The sequence below is a fragment of the Scyliorhinus canicula genome, chromosome 1 (assembly GCF_902713615.1).
Source record: "Scyliorhinus canicula chromosome 1, sScyCan1.1, whole genome shotgun sequence".
In the NCBI taxonomy this organism is placed as follows: domain Eukaryota; kingdom Metazoa; phylum Chordata; class Chondrichthyes; order Carcharhiniformes; family Scyliorhinidae; genus Scyliorhinus; species Scyliorhinus canicula.
In genome coordinates, this window is record NC_052146.1 from 66,457,832 (window position 1) to 66,474,624 (window position 16,793).

Here is a 16,793-nt window from a genome sequence, read left to right on the forward strand (position 1 = left end):
CTCTCGCCATTTCTCTCGGTAGCTATCTCCCACTCTTTGCCTGTTTATTGCTCACTTTCTTGGTTGTTCTCTAATTATCTTTCACTTTGATCAGCTCTCCCGTATTTCTCTCCCTCTGTGATTCTGTCTTTCTCGATTTGAATTGGTCTTATCCTTCCCCTCATTTAGCTCTGATCCTTTCTGTATTTTCTACTCTCCCTATTTATCTCCTCCTCCTCTCTTTTTATTCCGTGTCTCTATTTTTCTCTTTATCGAGCTCTCAATCCCTATATTTACTTCTCACTTTCGCCCAACCTGCATTTATCTCATTCTCTCTCTGTGTATTTATACACGATTTACCACCACCTCCGCTTATATTTCCTTCTCTTTCTTTAGCACTGTTTCATTCCCTTTACTTCTCCCCATCTTATCCCGCATGTATCTCTCTAGAATGATCTCGCGTTGCATGTCCCCTTGTATTTTTAATCTGTCCCTCCATCCACAACACAATTTCCCTGTATTTATCTCAAGCTTCCTCCCTCGTTTATGTCTGCCTCCCTGCAGTTACCCCGATGGCCAAACATTCCCAGCCTGCGCTTCATTTCTCACGAAACATTGAACTCGTGTTCCCTGTTTCTCTCTGGTACCCCTGCACATTTCTGTGACTCTGGGTGCCTCCTGTGATCTATTTACCTATCCCAGTCCCTCCCTGTCTGGCTGTTCAGGATGGGGACACTTGCTCTGTGCCAATGAGCGTCTTGTAGCGGTGCAGGTGTCAGATTCCGTCAGAGGGGTGTGGACGGCTTGGGTAGCAGTTGGAGTCTTTGCTCGCAATCCGCAGCATCATGTCTCCAGCTGCATCCCTGTGAAGTATGGGCTCACCGTCCCCGGCGGAGCGGGGCAGCAGCAGCAGGCAAGCGAGCAGCAGAGCCGGACAACAGCACCTGTGCCCCGGGGCAACAGCAGCAGCTCGACCCTGCCGCGACCTCGAGAACCGGACCCCGAGAGCTGGGCCTGGCCAGCCCGATCCCGAGCAGGGCGCGGGAGGCAGGTCGATGGGACTCGGTGCAATCCGGGAGCTGAGCCGGGATCGGAGCCGATCGCGTTAAGAGCCGAGGCCGCCCTCTCCCTACACCCCCTTCCCTTCCTCCCTGTCCCCACAGCAACAAGCCGAGCCCATGGCCGCTCTGTGGCTCCACGAGTTCCCACACAGCGAGGAGCCCCCGTACCCGGGAGACGAAGCCGAGCGGCCGGGGCAGCCACTCCTCAGTCTCCCTCCCCCTCCTTCCACTGGCCCCGGCCTCCTGTTCGATGAACATTTCCCCATGGCCGAGCGGCCAGAAGATGCCGGCGAGGAGGCGGCCGCTCAGCCCGGCATCGAGGAGCTGCTGTCCCAGCTCCGGCAGAAGGACAGTGACCTGATCCTGGCGGCCAAGCTGGGCAAAGCATTGCTGGAGAGAAATCAGGAGCTGAGCAACCAGTTCGAGCTGATGCAGAGAGAGCTCACAGACAAGCTGGAGGTAAACCCCACTGACCATTTCACCCTGGAGATCGTTTATTGTAGCTCAGCCCCTCTAAAGCCCATCTCAATACCTTCCTCCCTCCTACCCCCCTCAGGATTCCCTCTACCCCCTCAGGATTCCCCCTTCCCCCCTCAGGATTCCCCCTTCCCCCCTCAGGATTCCCCCTTCCCCCCTCAGGATTCCCCCTTCCCCCCTCAGGATTCCCCCTTCCCCCCTCAGGATTCCCCCTTCCCCCCTCAGGATTCCCCCTACCCCCCTCAGGATTCCCCCTACCCCCCTCAGGATTCCCCCCCCCTCAGGATTCCCCCTAACCCCCCCCCCTCAGGATTCCCCCTGCCCCCCCCTCAGGATTCCCCCTGCCCCCCCCTCAGGATTCCCCCTGCCCCCTGTCAGGATTCCCCCTACCTCCCCTCAGGATTCCCCCTACCTCCCCTCAGGATTCCCCCTATTCCCCCCCTCAGGATTCCCCCTATTCCCCCCCCTCAGGTCCCCCCCACAACCCCCCCCTCATGCTCCCCCCCCCCACAACCCCCCCTCAGGCTCCCCCCTACCCCCATAGGATTCCCCCTGCCCCCCCCTCAGGATTCCCCGTGCCCCCCCCTCAGGTTTCCCCCTGCCCCCCCCTCAGGTTTCCCCCTGCCCCCCCTCAGGTTTCCCCCTGCCCCCCCCCTCAGGTTTCCCCCTGCCCCCCCCTCAGGTTTCCCCCTGCCCCCCCCTCAGGTTTCCCCCTGCCCCCCCCTCAGGTTTCCCCCTGCCCCCCCCTCAGGTTTCCCCCTGCCCCCCCTCCGGTTTCCCCCTGCCCCCCCCTCCGGTTTCCCCCCTGCCCCCCCCCTCAGGTTCCCCCCTGCCCCCCCCCCTCAGGTTTCCCCCCTGCCCCCCCTCAGGTTTCCCCCTGCCCCCCCTCAGGTTTCCCCCCTGCCCCCCCCTCAGGTTTCCCCCTGCCCCCCCCTCAGGTTTCCCCGCCCCCCCCTCAGGTTTCCCCCCAGCCCCCCTCAAGTTTCCCCCCCTCCTAGTTTCCCCCCTCAGGTTCCCCCCCCCCCCCCCGTCTCCCCTCAGGTTTCCTCTACCCCCGTCCCCACCTCAGGTTTCCACGCCCCCGCTCCCACCTCAGGTCCCCCCCCCCACACCTCAGGTTTCCCCGCCTCACGTTCCCCCCCCCCCCTGCATGCCCCCACCTCAGGTTTCCCCCTGCCCCCCGCCTGCCCCCCCTCAGGTTTCCCGCTGCCCCCCCCTCAGGTTTCCCGCTGCCCCCCCTCAGGTTTCCCGCTGCCCCCCCCTCAGGTTTCCCGCTGCCCCCCCCTCAGGTTTCCCGCTGCCCCCCCCTCAGGTTTCCCGCTGCCCCCCTTTCAGGTTTCCCTCTGTCGCCCCCCCTCAGGTTTCCCCCTGCCCCCCGTGCTCCCCTCAGATTTCCCCCCCGTCCCCCTCAGATTTCCCCCCGCCGCCCTCAGATTTCCCCCCCGCCCCCCCTCATGTTTCCTCTCTCTCCCCCCTCAGGTTCCCCCCCCTCAGGTTCCCCCCCCTCTCAGGCTCCCTTCCCGCCCCCCCCTCATGTTTACCCCCCTGCCCCCCCCTCAAGTTTACCCCCTGCCCACCCTCAAGTTTCCCCCCTCAAGTTTCCCCCCTCAAGTTTCCCCCGCCCCTCCCATAAGTTCCCCCCCGCCCCCCCTCAAGTTTCCCCCCCACCTCCCTCAAGTTTCCCCCACCCCCCTCAAGTTTCCCCAGCCCCCCATAAGTTTCCCCCCGCCCCCCCTCAAGTTCCCCCCCCTCCCTCAAGTTTTCCCCTAATCGCCCGCTTCCCTTTCAACCTCCATTCCTTTCATCCCTCAGCACTTCTGCCATCTCATGCGATTCCATTTCACCTTAACTTTACCCCCATTTTACTGCGTCTTATACCTCTGGCTCCAATTTCATAACTTTTGTGCCCGCTTATAGTCTAATTGTGCCATTTTATGCTACCCTATTCCATTCTATGTCATCGTTGCCCATCCGTGCTTGCACAGTTACAACAGTGCACTGATGATCTCGTGCCACTAGATTACCCCAGAATCTCACTGTACATACCTGATTCAAGAACGGCAAAAAAGGTGTCACTTCAAAATCTCTAACCTGGAAGTGTTATAATGTCATAAGTTTTTCACTGATGGGCTCTATATATTGTGATGCCTGACTTTAATAGTGGATATTATGTTCTAATTTGTTAAGCACAATCTTAACCCATTGAGCTTGTTTGGGTCTCTTGTACCTTGAGGCATCGAATTGATCTTAAACTCAATGTCATTTGGAAGAACACATTCATTGATGACTCGTGACCATTTTCAAGCTGGAACTTACCGAAGTGTTTTAGATGTGGTTGAACTACCAATATTATAACGCTGATCTGTAACTTTAGGGCACTTTACTGCTCGTGACTTTAGCGGAATGGGCAGTTTCTCTCCTGAATCAGCTCCTGAGGCTGTGATGATGGTGGTCAAGCAGTTCCAGAGTAATGCTACATAAAATTTTCTAGGGTCCTGATACATTGCTTTAATTTGTATCAAATCCGCAAAATGGATGTGCCTCATAATCTCAACAAATTGGTTCAGTGCACCTCTCCAGTCAAGCTTATCTCTTCCTGCTCCAGGACTGCTGCTCATGCACTAGGACACTGATATGAAAGGGTTCCTTGTTTGGAAAAGAGTTTTCTTGATTTTGAGTACAAATAAATCAAGAATGTTGCATGTCATGAAAATAGGCCACGATAACATCCATCGCCTCCCTTTTCCTTTTGGTCAGGGTGTTCAACAGTCTCAATGCTACTTCGGTGTTTATTTTTCAGCAAGCCCTCCTTCCCCTCTTCTGTGCAAAACAGAGATGTGCATATAAAATATATTATAGGCCAGTTAGCTTAATTTCGGTAGTAGGAAAGGTGCTGCAATCTTATCATCAAGGAAGAAATAGTGAGGCATTTGGATGGAAATTGTCCCATTGCACAGACGCAGCATGGGTTCATAAAGGGATGTCGTGCCTAACTAATTTAGTGGAATTTCTTTGGGACATTACCAGTGCGGTAGACAACGGGGGAGCCAATAGATGTGGTATATCTGGATTTCCAGAAAGCTTTTGACAAGGTGCCACACAAAAGGTTGCTGCATAAGATAAAGATGCATGGCATTAAGGGTAAAGTACTAGCATGGATAGAGGATTGGTTAATTAATAGAAAGCAAAGAGTTGGGATCAATGGGTGTTTCTCTGGTTGGCAATCAGTAGCTAGTGGTGTCCCTCAGGGATGAGTGTTGGGCCCACAATTGTTCACAATTTACTTAGATGAGTTGGAGTTGGGGACCAAGTGCAATATGTCCAAGTTTGCAGATGACAGTGAGATGAGTGGTAAAGCAAAAACTGCAGAGGATACTGGAAGTCTGCAGAGGGGTTTGGATAGGTTAAGTGAATGGGCTAGGATCTGGCAGATGGAATACAATGTTGACAAATGTGAGGTTATCCATTTTGGTAGGAATAAAAGCAAAAGGGATTATTATTTAAATGATAAAATATTAAAACATGCCGCTGTGCGAGAGGCCTGGGTGTGCTAGTGCATGAGTCGCAAAAAGTTGGTTTACAGGTGCAACAGGTGATTAAGAAGGAGAATTTATTTTTGTCCTTCATTGCTAGAGGGATGGAGTTTAAGACTAGGGAGGTTATGCTGCAATTGTATAAGGTGTTAGTGAGGCCACACCTGGAGTATTGTGTTCAGTTTTGGTTTCCTTACCTGAGAAAGGACGTACTGGCACTGGAGGGTGTGCAGAGGAGATTCGCTAGGTTAATCCCAGAGTTGAGGGTGTTGGATTACAAGGAGAGGTTGGTGGGGTGGGGTGGGGGGGGGGGGGGGGGGGTGGGGGGGGGGGGGGGGGGGAGGGAATCTTATCCAAACATATAAAATTATGAAGGGAATGGATAGCATAGATGTGGGCAGGTTGTTTCCATTGGCGGGTGAAAGCAGAAATAGGGGGCATTGCCTCAAGATAAGGGGAAGTAGATTTTGGCCTGAGTTTAGGAGGAACTTCTTCACTTAAAGGGTTGTGAATCTATGGAATGAAGGATTATGGTGTTGTGGTCGGGAAAGTGGAGTTGAGTCCACAAAAGATCAACCATGATCTCATCGAATGGCGGAGCAAGCTCGAAGGGCCAGATGGCCTACTCCTGCTCCTAGTTCTTATGTTCTTATAAAAGGAAGGATGAGAGTATATTCCTCTTTGACCAAAGGTAGCAACTTGTCTACCCTCCATGCTGTATGATGTCTCTCACTCCGAACCGAAAGAAAAGTTGGCAAACGTCAGAAGAGCAAAGTAAAAGTTGGAGAGACAAAGGCAGATCCTTGGGGAGCTTTGGAAAGCATGGAGGGAGGTGGAAATGTGGAGAGATTCAGTGAATATAATCCAAAAGACAGTGGGATAGTGACTGAAAGAGCAGTTGTTAATAATGCTCGCGTATGGAATGAAGGTTGTACTGGAATAGGAAGCATAGAGGCTGGGAATGCACAATGGATATAGGGGTAGGAGAGGACGTAAGAGCACTGGAGTTGGGAAGGTGTTTATTTACATTTATTCATTGAGGCACAGGGAATTAGCAAAGATTGATAAAGTTCGAGAGGTTGGGAATCTGGAACAATGCAACGGTACAGACAACAGATGTAGCCTCCTACATCAGCTAATTGTACAAGGTGGAGGCTGGCATTCTGACAAAACAAATTGCAGAAGGCTGGGATTGATTATACAATGCCAGGATTCTGCACTTTGGCTCGAGGTGTGATCCAGTGAGGTTAAGGTAGTCAAGGCTAGGGTATCTAGTTGCTGGTGGGAGCTGAAGTGGGTGGCATTGGTTTGAATTCAACACAATGATGGAAGAAATGTTGACTTGCCTGCTTTTTAATGCTGGCCTAGGAATGAAGAGACTTACAACAGCCTCCGGATTAGTAAAGAAGGAGTAAGGCAGATTGAGTGTCATCAGTGGAAGTCAATGCTACAATTCTGGGTGTTGTTGATGATGGGTAGTATAAAAATGGTGGAGGAGGGAGAACTGTAAATGAAGCCTGTGCAACAGGAGAAAGAAAATACCTATGCAAGTTCAGATGCAACAAATCACTGACATAGATTTTACTGAGCATGTAAGCTTGCTTAGCTAATTTACTTAATAATATTGCCACCATTTCTTTCCAATTTTTAGTGTTAGTCATATAATTGAAAGATTTATCAGTCCTGAACCATGTACCTTCTCTCTCAAAGTGTCCAAAGAATTTCCAGAGACTTATCGCTACTAGTCTTCAGCACTGGACATTGTAGGACTAATTTTCCTTCGTGAGGTGTCCTTGCTGCATCTTCTCCAGTCTCAAAACAGAGGAAGAAGAATGGAGATAGTAATGCAGGATTTATACCCCATTGTATTTTACATGTATCTATAGAGGCTTCTGAATTGGGAGGCAGGAGGTATAAATGGCAAGAGTAGGCAGAAGTATTCAAATATTAAGGCTAATGCCAATTTCACCTTATCAGCAGTCTCATTTTCCTGAGCCTCTGCTTAGCACAAATACAGCAGGACTATCTTAAATTGTGCACAACCTTAGGGTGGTAGAATCTGAGAGCTATCTCCTTCCAGCAAGGATATTATTACCACAGAGGAAGTGCAACCAAGATCCACCATACTTGTTCTGGGGCTGGTGGGACTGTCTTATGAAAAGAAGTTGGGGAAATTGGGCCTGTATTGTCTAGAATTTTGAAGAATGAGGGTGACTTCATTGAAACCTACAAAATACTTGAAGGAAAGATGCTTCCCTTGATAGGGGAGTCGAGAACCAGGAGTCAGAGTTTCAAAATAAGAGGCTAGCCACTTAAGACCGAGTTGAGAAATTTTTTTACACTGGGGGGGGCGGGGGGGGGATTGATAGATTTCTGGTTAACAATAACGTAAAGGATTATGGAGATAGTAGATTAGTGGATGTAAAAGGCATTGAAGTGTCCACTCTGCCATGATAGTGTTAAATGGCAGAACAGACTTGAAATGCTTAATGGCCTACTCCTGTTCCTGGGCCTCTCCACAAGGATCATCAAGGCTGGCGAACCTTTGGTTGCTCTTTTTGGACAGAGATATCTGAAGGTGGTGGCATTGCAGCTGTCTTCAGGTACATTTTCCTCTGACAGTTGGGCAACAATTCCTCAATTAGAGATGTTCCTGGAGAATGCCATGGCTGTGATGATGACTTTGGCTTGCAAACCCAGACAGGTTTGAGCCCCATCTGGTGTGCATTGTGCTTGATTGAGTTCAGGCCCCCGGGGGAAAGGAGGAAAATTGGCCCCAATAAGTTTCTAAGCTGTTTAGCACCCCTTTTTGCTACTCAGTCCCTAACAGGATGCAAGACGTGAACATTTTAGTAACAAATGTCTGGTGAATTTTCCCAAATCAATTATCTCCTTGTCAAAGATCACAAATGCAGTCTGGAATCATGAAAACTATGGGTGCACTTAGTTCTCAGAGGCTAAAGCTGAGATGTGGCTTCATGAGGCCTGGTTTCCAGTCCTCAAAGCAGCAAAGCCTTTATATTGTGAGAAGGTAAAATAGGGGGCAGAAGAATCTCTTTGCTCCCTTCTTTCCCTGCTTAACATTTGAAATGAACGTCCTTTCAACGATCTTTTCCATTTCTTGGCCAAGTGTATGCCACATGAGCTGTACAGTCCGTTTGTTCAGTCCAAATAGGTGCACGATAAATCATAAACTTTGTTTCTATTAGTCCAAGTGGAGAGTGTACAGCATGTTCAGTTTCTTTGTGTGAAATGTGAACAGCACACTGTTACACTTTGCTGTGTGTACTGTCCTCTGCAGATATTTTATTCAATACACTTGGACATTTTATAAATATTTAAGTTGGCTATTCAACCCAGATTGCTCCAGTCCAGTAATTACTTTTGTATTCGTTTATAGGATGTGGGCATTGCTGGTTAGGCCAGCATTTATTGACTATCCCTAATTGCCCTTGAGGTGGTGGTGAGCTGCCTTCTTGAAACACCCTCTGGTGTAGGTAGTGCAGTAGCCTTCAATGTTTTGTGTGATCTCCTTGATGTTCAGCTACGTGTCCTCAAACCTCTGCTGCTCAAAATGGATGGTGGGTGCATTGGGTTGAGATGAGCAGCTGTATTTGCAGTGGCAATCCAGAAATTGATGTGGTTGCCAAGAGTCACTATCAATTTGCAAGTGATGCTCTTGAGTACTATTAAACTACAGTTTTTGGGGAAACGGGACGGCAGAAGTGAAATTAATTCTCTTTAACACAAACCTTTTAGTAGGATGTTTTTTAATGCTTTCATGGGATGTGAGCATTGCTGGCAAGTCCAAAGTTGTTGCTCATCCCAAATTGCCCTTGAGAAGATGGCAGTGAACTGCTGTAGTCCATCTGGTTGGTACACCCGGTGCTGTCAAGAAGAATTTCTGGATTGTAACCTAATGACAGGGAAGGAACGATGATATAGTTCTGATTCAGTATAGTGTGTGGCTTGGGAAGGAATCGGAAATGCTCCGAATTCATCTGCTGCCCTTGTTTTGCTATATGGTGGTGGTTGTGGCTGTAGAAGGTGCTGTTGAAAAAGCCTTGGTGAGTTGCTGCAGTGCATCTGGTTGAGGGTGCACACTTCTACCACTGTACATCGGTCGGGATGTGGTGCTAGTCAAATGAGCTGCTTTGTCCTGGATGATGTTCAGCTTCTTGAGCGCTGTTGGAGTTACACTCATCCAGGCAAGTGGGAGAGTATTCCTTCACGCTGTTGACTTGTGTCTTGCAGATAGAGGGCAGGTTTTGGGGAGTCGGGAGGTAAGTTACTCGCTGCACAATTCCCAGCCTCTGACCTACTCTTGTAACAAGTTAAGTTTCTAGTCAATGGTAACCCCTAGGATGTTGATAGTGTGGGATTCAGCGATGGTAATGCCATTGAATGTCAAGGTTTTTTTTTTTAGATTCTCTTGAGTTTGAGCTGTTAATTGCCTCACACTTATGTGGCGTGGTTAACTTAAATTAAATTGAAAGATCATTTTTCTGAGTTCCGTTCCACAATAGTTCAAACTAAAAATATCCAAAATTCCTGAATGGCCATTATGGAATCACTAAGTGAAGAGGAAAAACATCTGCAGCATGGAAATAGTACAGAATTTCTAAGTGATATGGTGGCAAAATTTAACTGTTGGGTCGGTATCAGATATTGTGATGTGCTCTAAGCTCACTTGCTGTTATAAAAAAAAAGTAAGAACTTGTATCCCTGGCACCTTTCTACAAAGTACTTTTGAAGTATAATCATGGTTGTCAAGCTGGAAAATGTGGCAACCAATTTGTGTGCATCAAGATCCGACAACCAACAATGAGTGACCAGATCATCTTTTTCATGATGTTGCTTGAAGGATAAATATTGACCAGCACCCTGCAAGCTCTACCCTCCACTTTTGTCATGTGAACCTTCACCCCTGGCTGAGGGAAAGTGGAACCTTGGCCTAAAGTGCAATTTAAAGACAACAACAACCCCCCCCCCCCCTCCCTGACACTCAGTTTTGTACTCTGCTGGAATGCTTAGATTAATGCTTTAATTTTGTGGAATGGGGTTTGAACCCATAACCTCTGATATTCAAATGAAAATGCCATCACAGCTGTAGAATAGTGAATGGGTGAAAGAACTCGTACCATTCTTTAAAAAAAAAAATTTAGAGTATCAAATTATTATTTTTTTCCAATTAAGGGACAATTTAGCATGGCCAATCCACGTAACCTGCACATCTTTGGGTTGTGGGGGGTGAAATCCACGCAGACACGGGGAGAATGTGCAAACTCCACACGGACAGTGACCCAGGGCCGGGGTTTGAACCTGGGTCCTCAGCGCCGTGGTCCCAGTGCTAACCACTGCGCCACATGCCACCCCTACTCTTACCATTCTTTATGTAATGTTCTCAGTGTGTCACAGCCCTGCTATAAAGTTTTTAGTAGCTCAGAATCTTAGTATTTTACCAGTTTTGCATGTCCAAAGGGCATCTCAAAGGGGACTTGGTATCCTATCCTTGTGTATTTTCAGTGGGACCTCAGGGCCAGCACTGTGGAAAGTTACATTGCGTTGTGATGCTTTGAATCCCCAATCTTGCGCAGTGTATCCAAACTGTGCCGGAAATGCATCACATGTTTCAATCCAACAAAGATAACAGCACAAATTGCGTCTACAGTATCTTTCCATGTGGGATGTGCCTGTCTTCAGATGTTGCAATACCATGCATGCAAAACGTAAACAGCATTCAATCATGTTCAATCTTTGGGACACCTCTCCGGCAATAGAAAATACTTTGTAAATGGCCTCAGGGTATGGATGCTACATTGGGCCTCGTCAAACAGGATGCAACAAAGTAATACAAAATTAAGGATGCATGCATTGCTATATTATTATTGGGAAAATAAATGTATTTGATTATCTGTGAAAGATTCAGAAAAATAACTATTTGTTTCCTATTTTTTTTAAAGAAAATTCTAATACCATACTTTCACAGAATTCTGAAAAGATGTTGGGAATGACTCAGCTGATTGTGCTCCATTTGATTGTAGCTGCATGGAGAGTAGTTTGAAGTGATGTTCCTGATGATGGTGCAATAATTTAAATTCCTATTGACTATGTTGCAGGACCCTTGCTATGAGGACAGTTCAGGTTCATGCTCTCACGTCCTGCAAGAGTTTTGCTGGAGAACATCATTGAAGAGGGGCAACATGCAGTTTTTAAATTGGAATGATTGCCCCTCTTCTTTGCTAAGTCTGTGGTCTCAAGCCCTCCCTGCTTATTTGGTGTGAGAGAAAGCAGCAGCTGCCATAGTAACTAGAAGTAGTGAGGGTTAGTCACTCCTCTTGCAGATGATTATGTTTTCAGGAAAACAAATTATTCTGAGAGTACCAAAATGATAAAATTGTTAGTAAGATTAAAAAAATATCTTTTTGGTCAAGGCTGCTAAATGTTGCTGTGTCCCATATTAATGCCAAGAGACCTTGTGAATGGAAATTTCGCAGATAATCCCATAGTACGGCAGATTGCACTGTGAGAATAGTTATAGTTCAAATTGCCATGTACTGGCAGAGTGCTGTAAGGTCATACGTTTTGGAGATGGTTGGTATTCATGCACCCATGTACTGGCGGAACATGATGGGTCCACACTCAGAGTAGTTAGGGTTTATGCTGTGTAATTTTTGTGAAATTAAGAATTTTCTTTCCATTATTCAGTGCTATATCTGCATGGGTCTCACCCCCACAACCCAGAGAAGTGCAGGGTAGGTGGTTTGGACACGCTAAATTAATTGGAAAAAAAATTGAATTGGGGACTCTAAATTTATTTAAAAAAAATATTCAAACCTTTTCTTTGGCCCTCACGAAACATCCACCCTCCTACACAAAGAAGCTGTGAATAAATTACTAAGACACTGACAATCATGCAGATGGTTACAGGGAGTGACATTGTATTGATACTGATAGTGATCGGACTAATCTATAATCACATGGTAAACTAGTCTTGTGATATTTGTTTAGATACAGATATTTTTCTAATATTAATATTCCTGTATGATCATTATTTCCTTGAGCTTCTCTTTCATGTCCCTCCTAAGCTCTCTCTCGTGTTTTACACACGGTATCTCTTCCCTACATTCTGATGGTATTTAAATTTACAACATCTCTGACTCATAGATTCTTTCTAGAATCTCAAGGCAATGGAGCTTGCCTTCATTCTATCAACCTTTAGACCTTTGAAGCCTAATCTTGTGATCTCAAATTGCCATTGTTCCATTTTTGTTCACATTTTGAGCATCAATGGATCTAGCCCTATATTAGGATTTTCAAGTTTTTAACAAAAAAAAATCACATTTTTATTGTTTGCTGATTTGCTTATAGAACTGTTTTAATGCTTCCACAATCCAGATCTTTCAGTGTTTCCCTCCCATTTCTGCCAGTTCAATTCTTCATGTTCTCTGTCCTGACTCAAATTTCAGCTCTTTTTATTCATTGTTGTTCTAGCACGAGGTAATAGGACGAAGCAGAGTTAAACCACAACAGTGATTTGTTAACAAAGGAAGAAATTTATATTTACGGATCAACACAATTTCAATACAGGACTGGTTCCCTCGACGCCCAAGCTTATTCTGGTGATCCCCCGCTCCCTCTGCCCATGCCCTGGCACCGGATAGGTTCATGCTTTTGCACTCCACTCCCAATGACTCGGAGAGAGTCATGGCCCATGAAGGATCACCCCTTTTAAGAGGCTATGTTGTTACATTCATCCCCCTTAAGTTACCTGACAATTACGAAAACAAAAACTATTGTATACAACTATGTACAGTTAAACCAAAATTCTCGGTAAGGGAGCCAGTGGGCAAAGTTTATAAAGTCAGTCTTGCAGAGGGCTGCATCTCATATCGGTTCCTCCATACTTGTGGCATCCATCAGAGTCCCTATCAGTGGCAGGTAGTCTTGCAGATTCCGAAGATGAGCCAGTACTGACACCCTCCTCAGCTCCTTCTGCTGGCACACGAGTTTCCTCTTGGAAAGACCTTGGCTCTATTACCACTGACTCCCGGTGACTGGTACACTGGTAGCTACTACTGGGTCCACACAGCCTTGCTTCCCACCTTATATCTACATGCTTCCGCACTTTTCAGCCCTGAAGGCTGATGACCTAAGACACCGGGCCAGTCCTTGCAATAACCTTCCAGGGTACCCAAGCTGGTACCCCTCTGAAATTTCAGACGAAAGCAAAATCCTCCACTCGTATGACCTGTCTCCCTTGGCGGAGCAATGGTGAGAGGCCTTCACCCTCCCCATCAAATTCGGGAAAACAAGACCAAGGCGGGACATCTGGTGCTGACCCATCAACTACTTGGCTGGAGTGACTCCGGTGGTTGCATGTGGAGTCGTGTTGTATGACTAAAGAATTGGCTATGCAAAGCAGCAGCAGTCTGTTGGCCTGTTCCTCATTGAAGCTTTGAAAGATTGCACTATTCGTTCTGCCTACCCATTGGAAACTGGGTGGTAAGAGGCTGTGCGTATGTGCTGGATACTTTAAGTTTGATAAAGAGTTGTGTCTCATCAGCTGTAAAAGCAGTGCCATTATCAGAAAGGATCACCTTCAGAATGTCATGTTACAAACGTTTGCCGCAGCTTCGTAGCTGACGAGGTTGTTCAACGCATGATAAAAACATCGTTCCCAGAAAAGGGCCAGCAAAATTGGTGTGGCGTCTCATCCTGGCCACTCCCAACGGTGTAGTTTTGCTATGAGCGGAAGGGCCTGCTGCATCTGGCAATGACAACACGGCTGCCGATGCTCTTTATTTCTTTGTCCATCTCTGGCCACCAAATGTAGCTCCTGCCCAAGATCTTCAACTTGGTTTGGCCAGGATGCACACCATGTAAATCCTGGAGAAGTGGCTTTCACGCCTGGGGTGACACTATCACTTTGCACCCCCACAAAAAAACCCTGGCCTCACTGCTAATTTCATCCTTATGCTGCAAGTAGGGCCTGTCTTGCTCTGACTTATCAAAATGCTAGCCAGTGAGAACCATTCTTTTTACCTTTGATAAAACATGCTCCCTGTCATTCCACGTCTTGATTTGGGCTGATGAAATGGAAAAGTGTTGATAAAATTCAGATCCAGATGATTTGTGGAATGGGAGGCACAGATACCATCTGTGGAAATGGAAGCATCAGCATTTGGTATCTGCGTATCTGTCTGCATTGAAAAGCAGAACAATACACAGCTAACAGTAATGCCCATCCTTGCAATCGACGGAACTGGTTGATGCAATCGACGGAACTGGTTTACCCTTGTGGAAAAGGCCAAGTAGTGGCTAATGGTCCGAGATGATGGTGAAGTGGTGGCCTTAAACATACTGATGGCATTTCTTGACTGCGTAAATGACTGCCAAACTCTTTGTATCTATCTGTGAATACATATTTTCAGCACCCAAAAAGGTTCTATAAGCAAAGGCGGCAGGCCGCTGCACAACATCTTCCATCTTATGGGAATGTGCCACCCCTCCCCTATGACATCAGGCAATGAATCACACGTCACTATTATGGGTTTGTCTGGGTTGAAGTGGACAAAAGACCGAATGATTATCGGGCCTGTTTCATTTGGTCAGAAGATTTCCTCTGAGAATCTTCCCACTTCCATCGTTGGTGCTTCTTCAACAGGTGCTGTTGGGGTGCCAAAATTGTTGACAAATTGGATTTAAAAACAGCCATAATAATTGACCATCCCTGAAAAGGACTTCAACTTCGTCACGTTTCTTGATTCTGTCACCCCTTTTATTGTTTTTACCATGTCCTCGAATGGATGTAGGCCTTTTGCATCAACTTCGAAACCTAAATGCGTGGTCTCATCGGCCTGAAATGTGCACTTTTGGATTGGATTGGATTTGTTTACTGTCATGTGTACCGAGGTACAATGACGAGTATTGTTCTGTGTACAGTTCAGACAGATCATTCCGTACATGAAAAGAAAATACATGGGGCAAACATAAAATACATAATGTAAATACATAGACCCAGGCATCAGGTGAAGCATACAGGAGTGTAGTACTACTCAGTACAAGATGTGTGAAGAGATCAGGTCAGTCCATAAGAGGGTTGTTAGTCTGGCAACAGCGGGAAAGAAGCTGTTTTTGAATCTGTCAATGCGTGTTCTCAGACGTTTGTATCTCCTGCCCGATGGAGGAAGTTGGAAGAGTGAATTCGCTGGGAGGGAGGGGTCTTTGATTATGCTGCCCGCTGTCCCAAGGCTGCGGGAGGTGTAGACAGAGTCAATGCACGAGAGGCAGGTTCATGTGATGGACTAGGATGTCATGACTCTCTGTAGTTTCTAGCAGTCTTGGGCCAAGCAGTTGACATACCAGGCTGTGATGCAGCCAGATAGGATGCTTTCTATTGTGGATCTGTGAAAATTGTAAGAGCCAATGTGGACATGACGAATTTCCTGAAAAATATAGGTGCTGTTGTGTTTTTTTGGTCGTAATGTCGACGTGGGTGGACCAGGACAGATATTTTGTGATGTGCACACCTAAGAATTTGAAGCTGTCAACCATCTTAGGAGAGCTAGAAGGGGGCATGAAAAAGCCCTGGCTGGAAGGATTAGGGAAAACCCCAAGGTATTCTACACTTACTGAGAAATATGAGGATGATCAGAGTGAGATCAGGGATAGTGGAGGGAACCTGCGCCTTGAGTCTGAGGACGTTGGGGAAGCCCTAAATGAATATTTTCCTTCAGTATTCACTAGAGAGAGGGACCTTATTGCTCCTGTGAACCAGGTTAATATAATCAGGTTGATATTAAGAAGGAGGATATGCTGGAAATTTTGAAAAGCATCAGGACAGTTAATTCCCCTGGGCCAGACGGGATATACCCAAGGTTACTAGAGGAAGCAAGGGAGGAGATTTCTGCGCTGTTGGTGATGATCTTTGCGTCCTCACTCTCCACTGGAGTAGTACCGGATGATTGGAGGGAGGAGAATGTTGTTTCCCTGTTCAAGAAAGGGAATAGGGAAATCCCTGGGAATTACAGACCAGTCAGTCTTATGTCTGTGGTGAGCAAAGTACTGGAAAGGATTCTGAGAGATAGGATTTATGATTATTTAGAAAAACATAGATTGATTAACGATAGTCAGTATGGCTTTGTGGGGGGCAGGTCATGCCTCACAAGCCTCATTGAATTCTTTGAGGATGTGACAAGACATGTTGATGAAGGTCGGGCAGTGGATGTGGTGTACATGGATTTTAGTAAGGCATTTGATAAGGTTCCCCATGGTAGGCTCATTCAGAAATGAGGGGGCATGGGATACAGGGAAATTTGGCTGTGTGGATACAGAATTGACTGGCTGAAAGAAGGCAGCGAGTGGTAGTGGATGGAAAGTATTCGCCTGGAGGTCGGTGACCAGTGGTGTCCCGCAGAGATCTGTTCTGGGACCTCTGCTCTTTGTGGTTTTTATAAATGGCTTGGATGAGGCAGTAGAATGCTGGGTTTGCTGATGACACAAAGATGGGGAGTTGTAGATAGTGTTGAGCGTTGTTGCAGGTTACAACAGGACATTGACAGGATGCAGAGCTGGGCTGAGAAGTGGCAGATGGAGTTCAACCTAGATAAATGTGAAGTGATTCATTTTGGAAGGTTGAATTTTAATGCTGAATCCAGGATAAAAGGCAGGATTCTGGGAAGTGTGGAGGAACAGAGGGGTCTTGGGGTCCACGTGCATAGATCCCTCAAAGCTGCCACGC

General features: G+C 47.0%; 1 protein-coding gene across 3 annotated transcripts in view; it reads left to right on the forward strand.

Moving 5' to 3' along the window:
- The first annotated feature begins 514 nt into the window (after window positions 1–514).
- Window positions 515–16,793, forward strand: part of bicdl1 (BICD family like cargo adaptor 1) — a 121,529-nt gene continuing 105,250 nt past the window's right edge. Inside the window, exon 1 of one of the 3 annotated variants that reach the window (XM_038792121.1) lies at window positions 515–1,499. In XM_038792121.1, coding sequence (XP_038648049.1) covers window positions 1,158–1,499 — 342 coding nt within the window. In that variant the 5' untranslated portion in view covers window positions 515–1,157. The remainder of the gene's footprint in view (window positions 1,500–16,793) is intronic. The other 2 variants (XM_038792126.1, XR_005460070.1) reach the window with 2 other exon arrangements.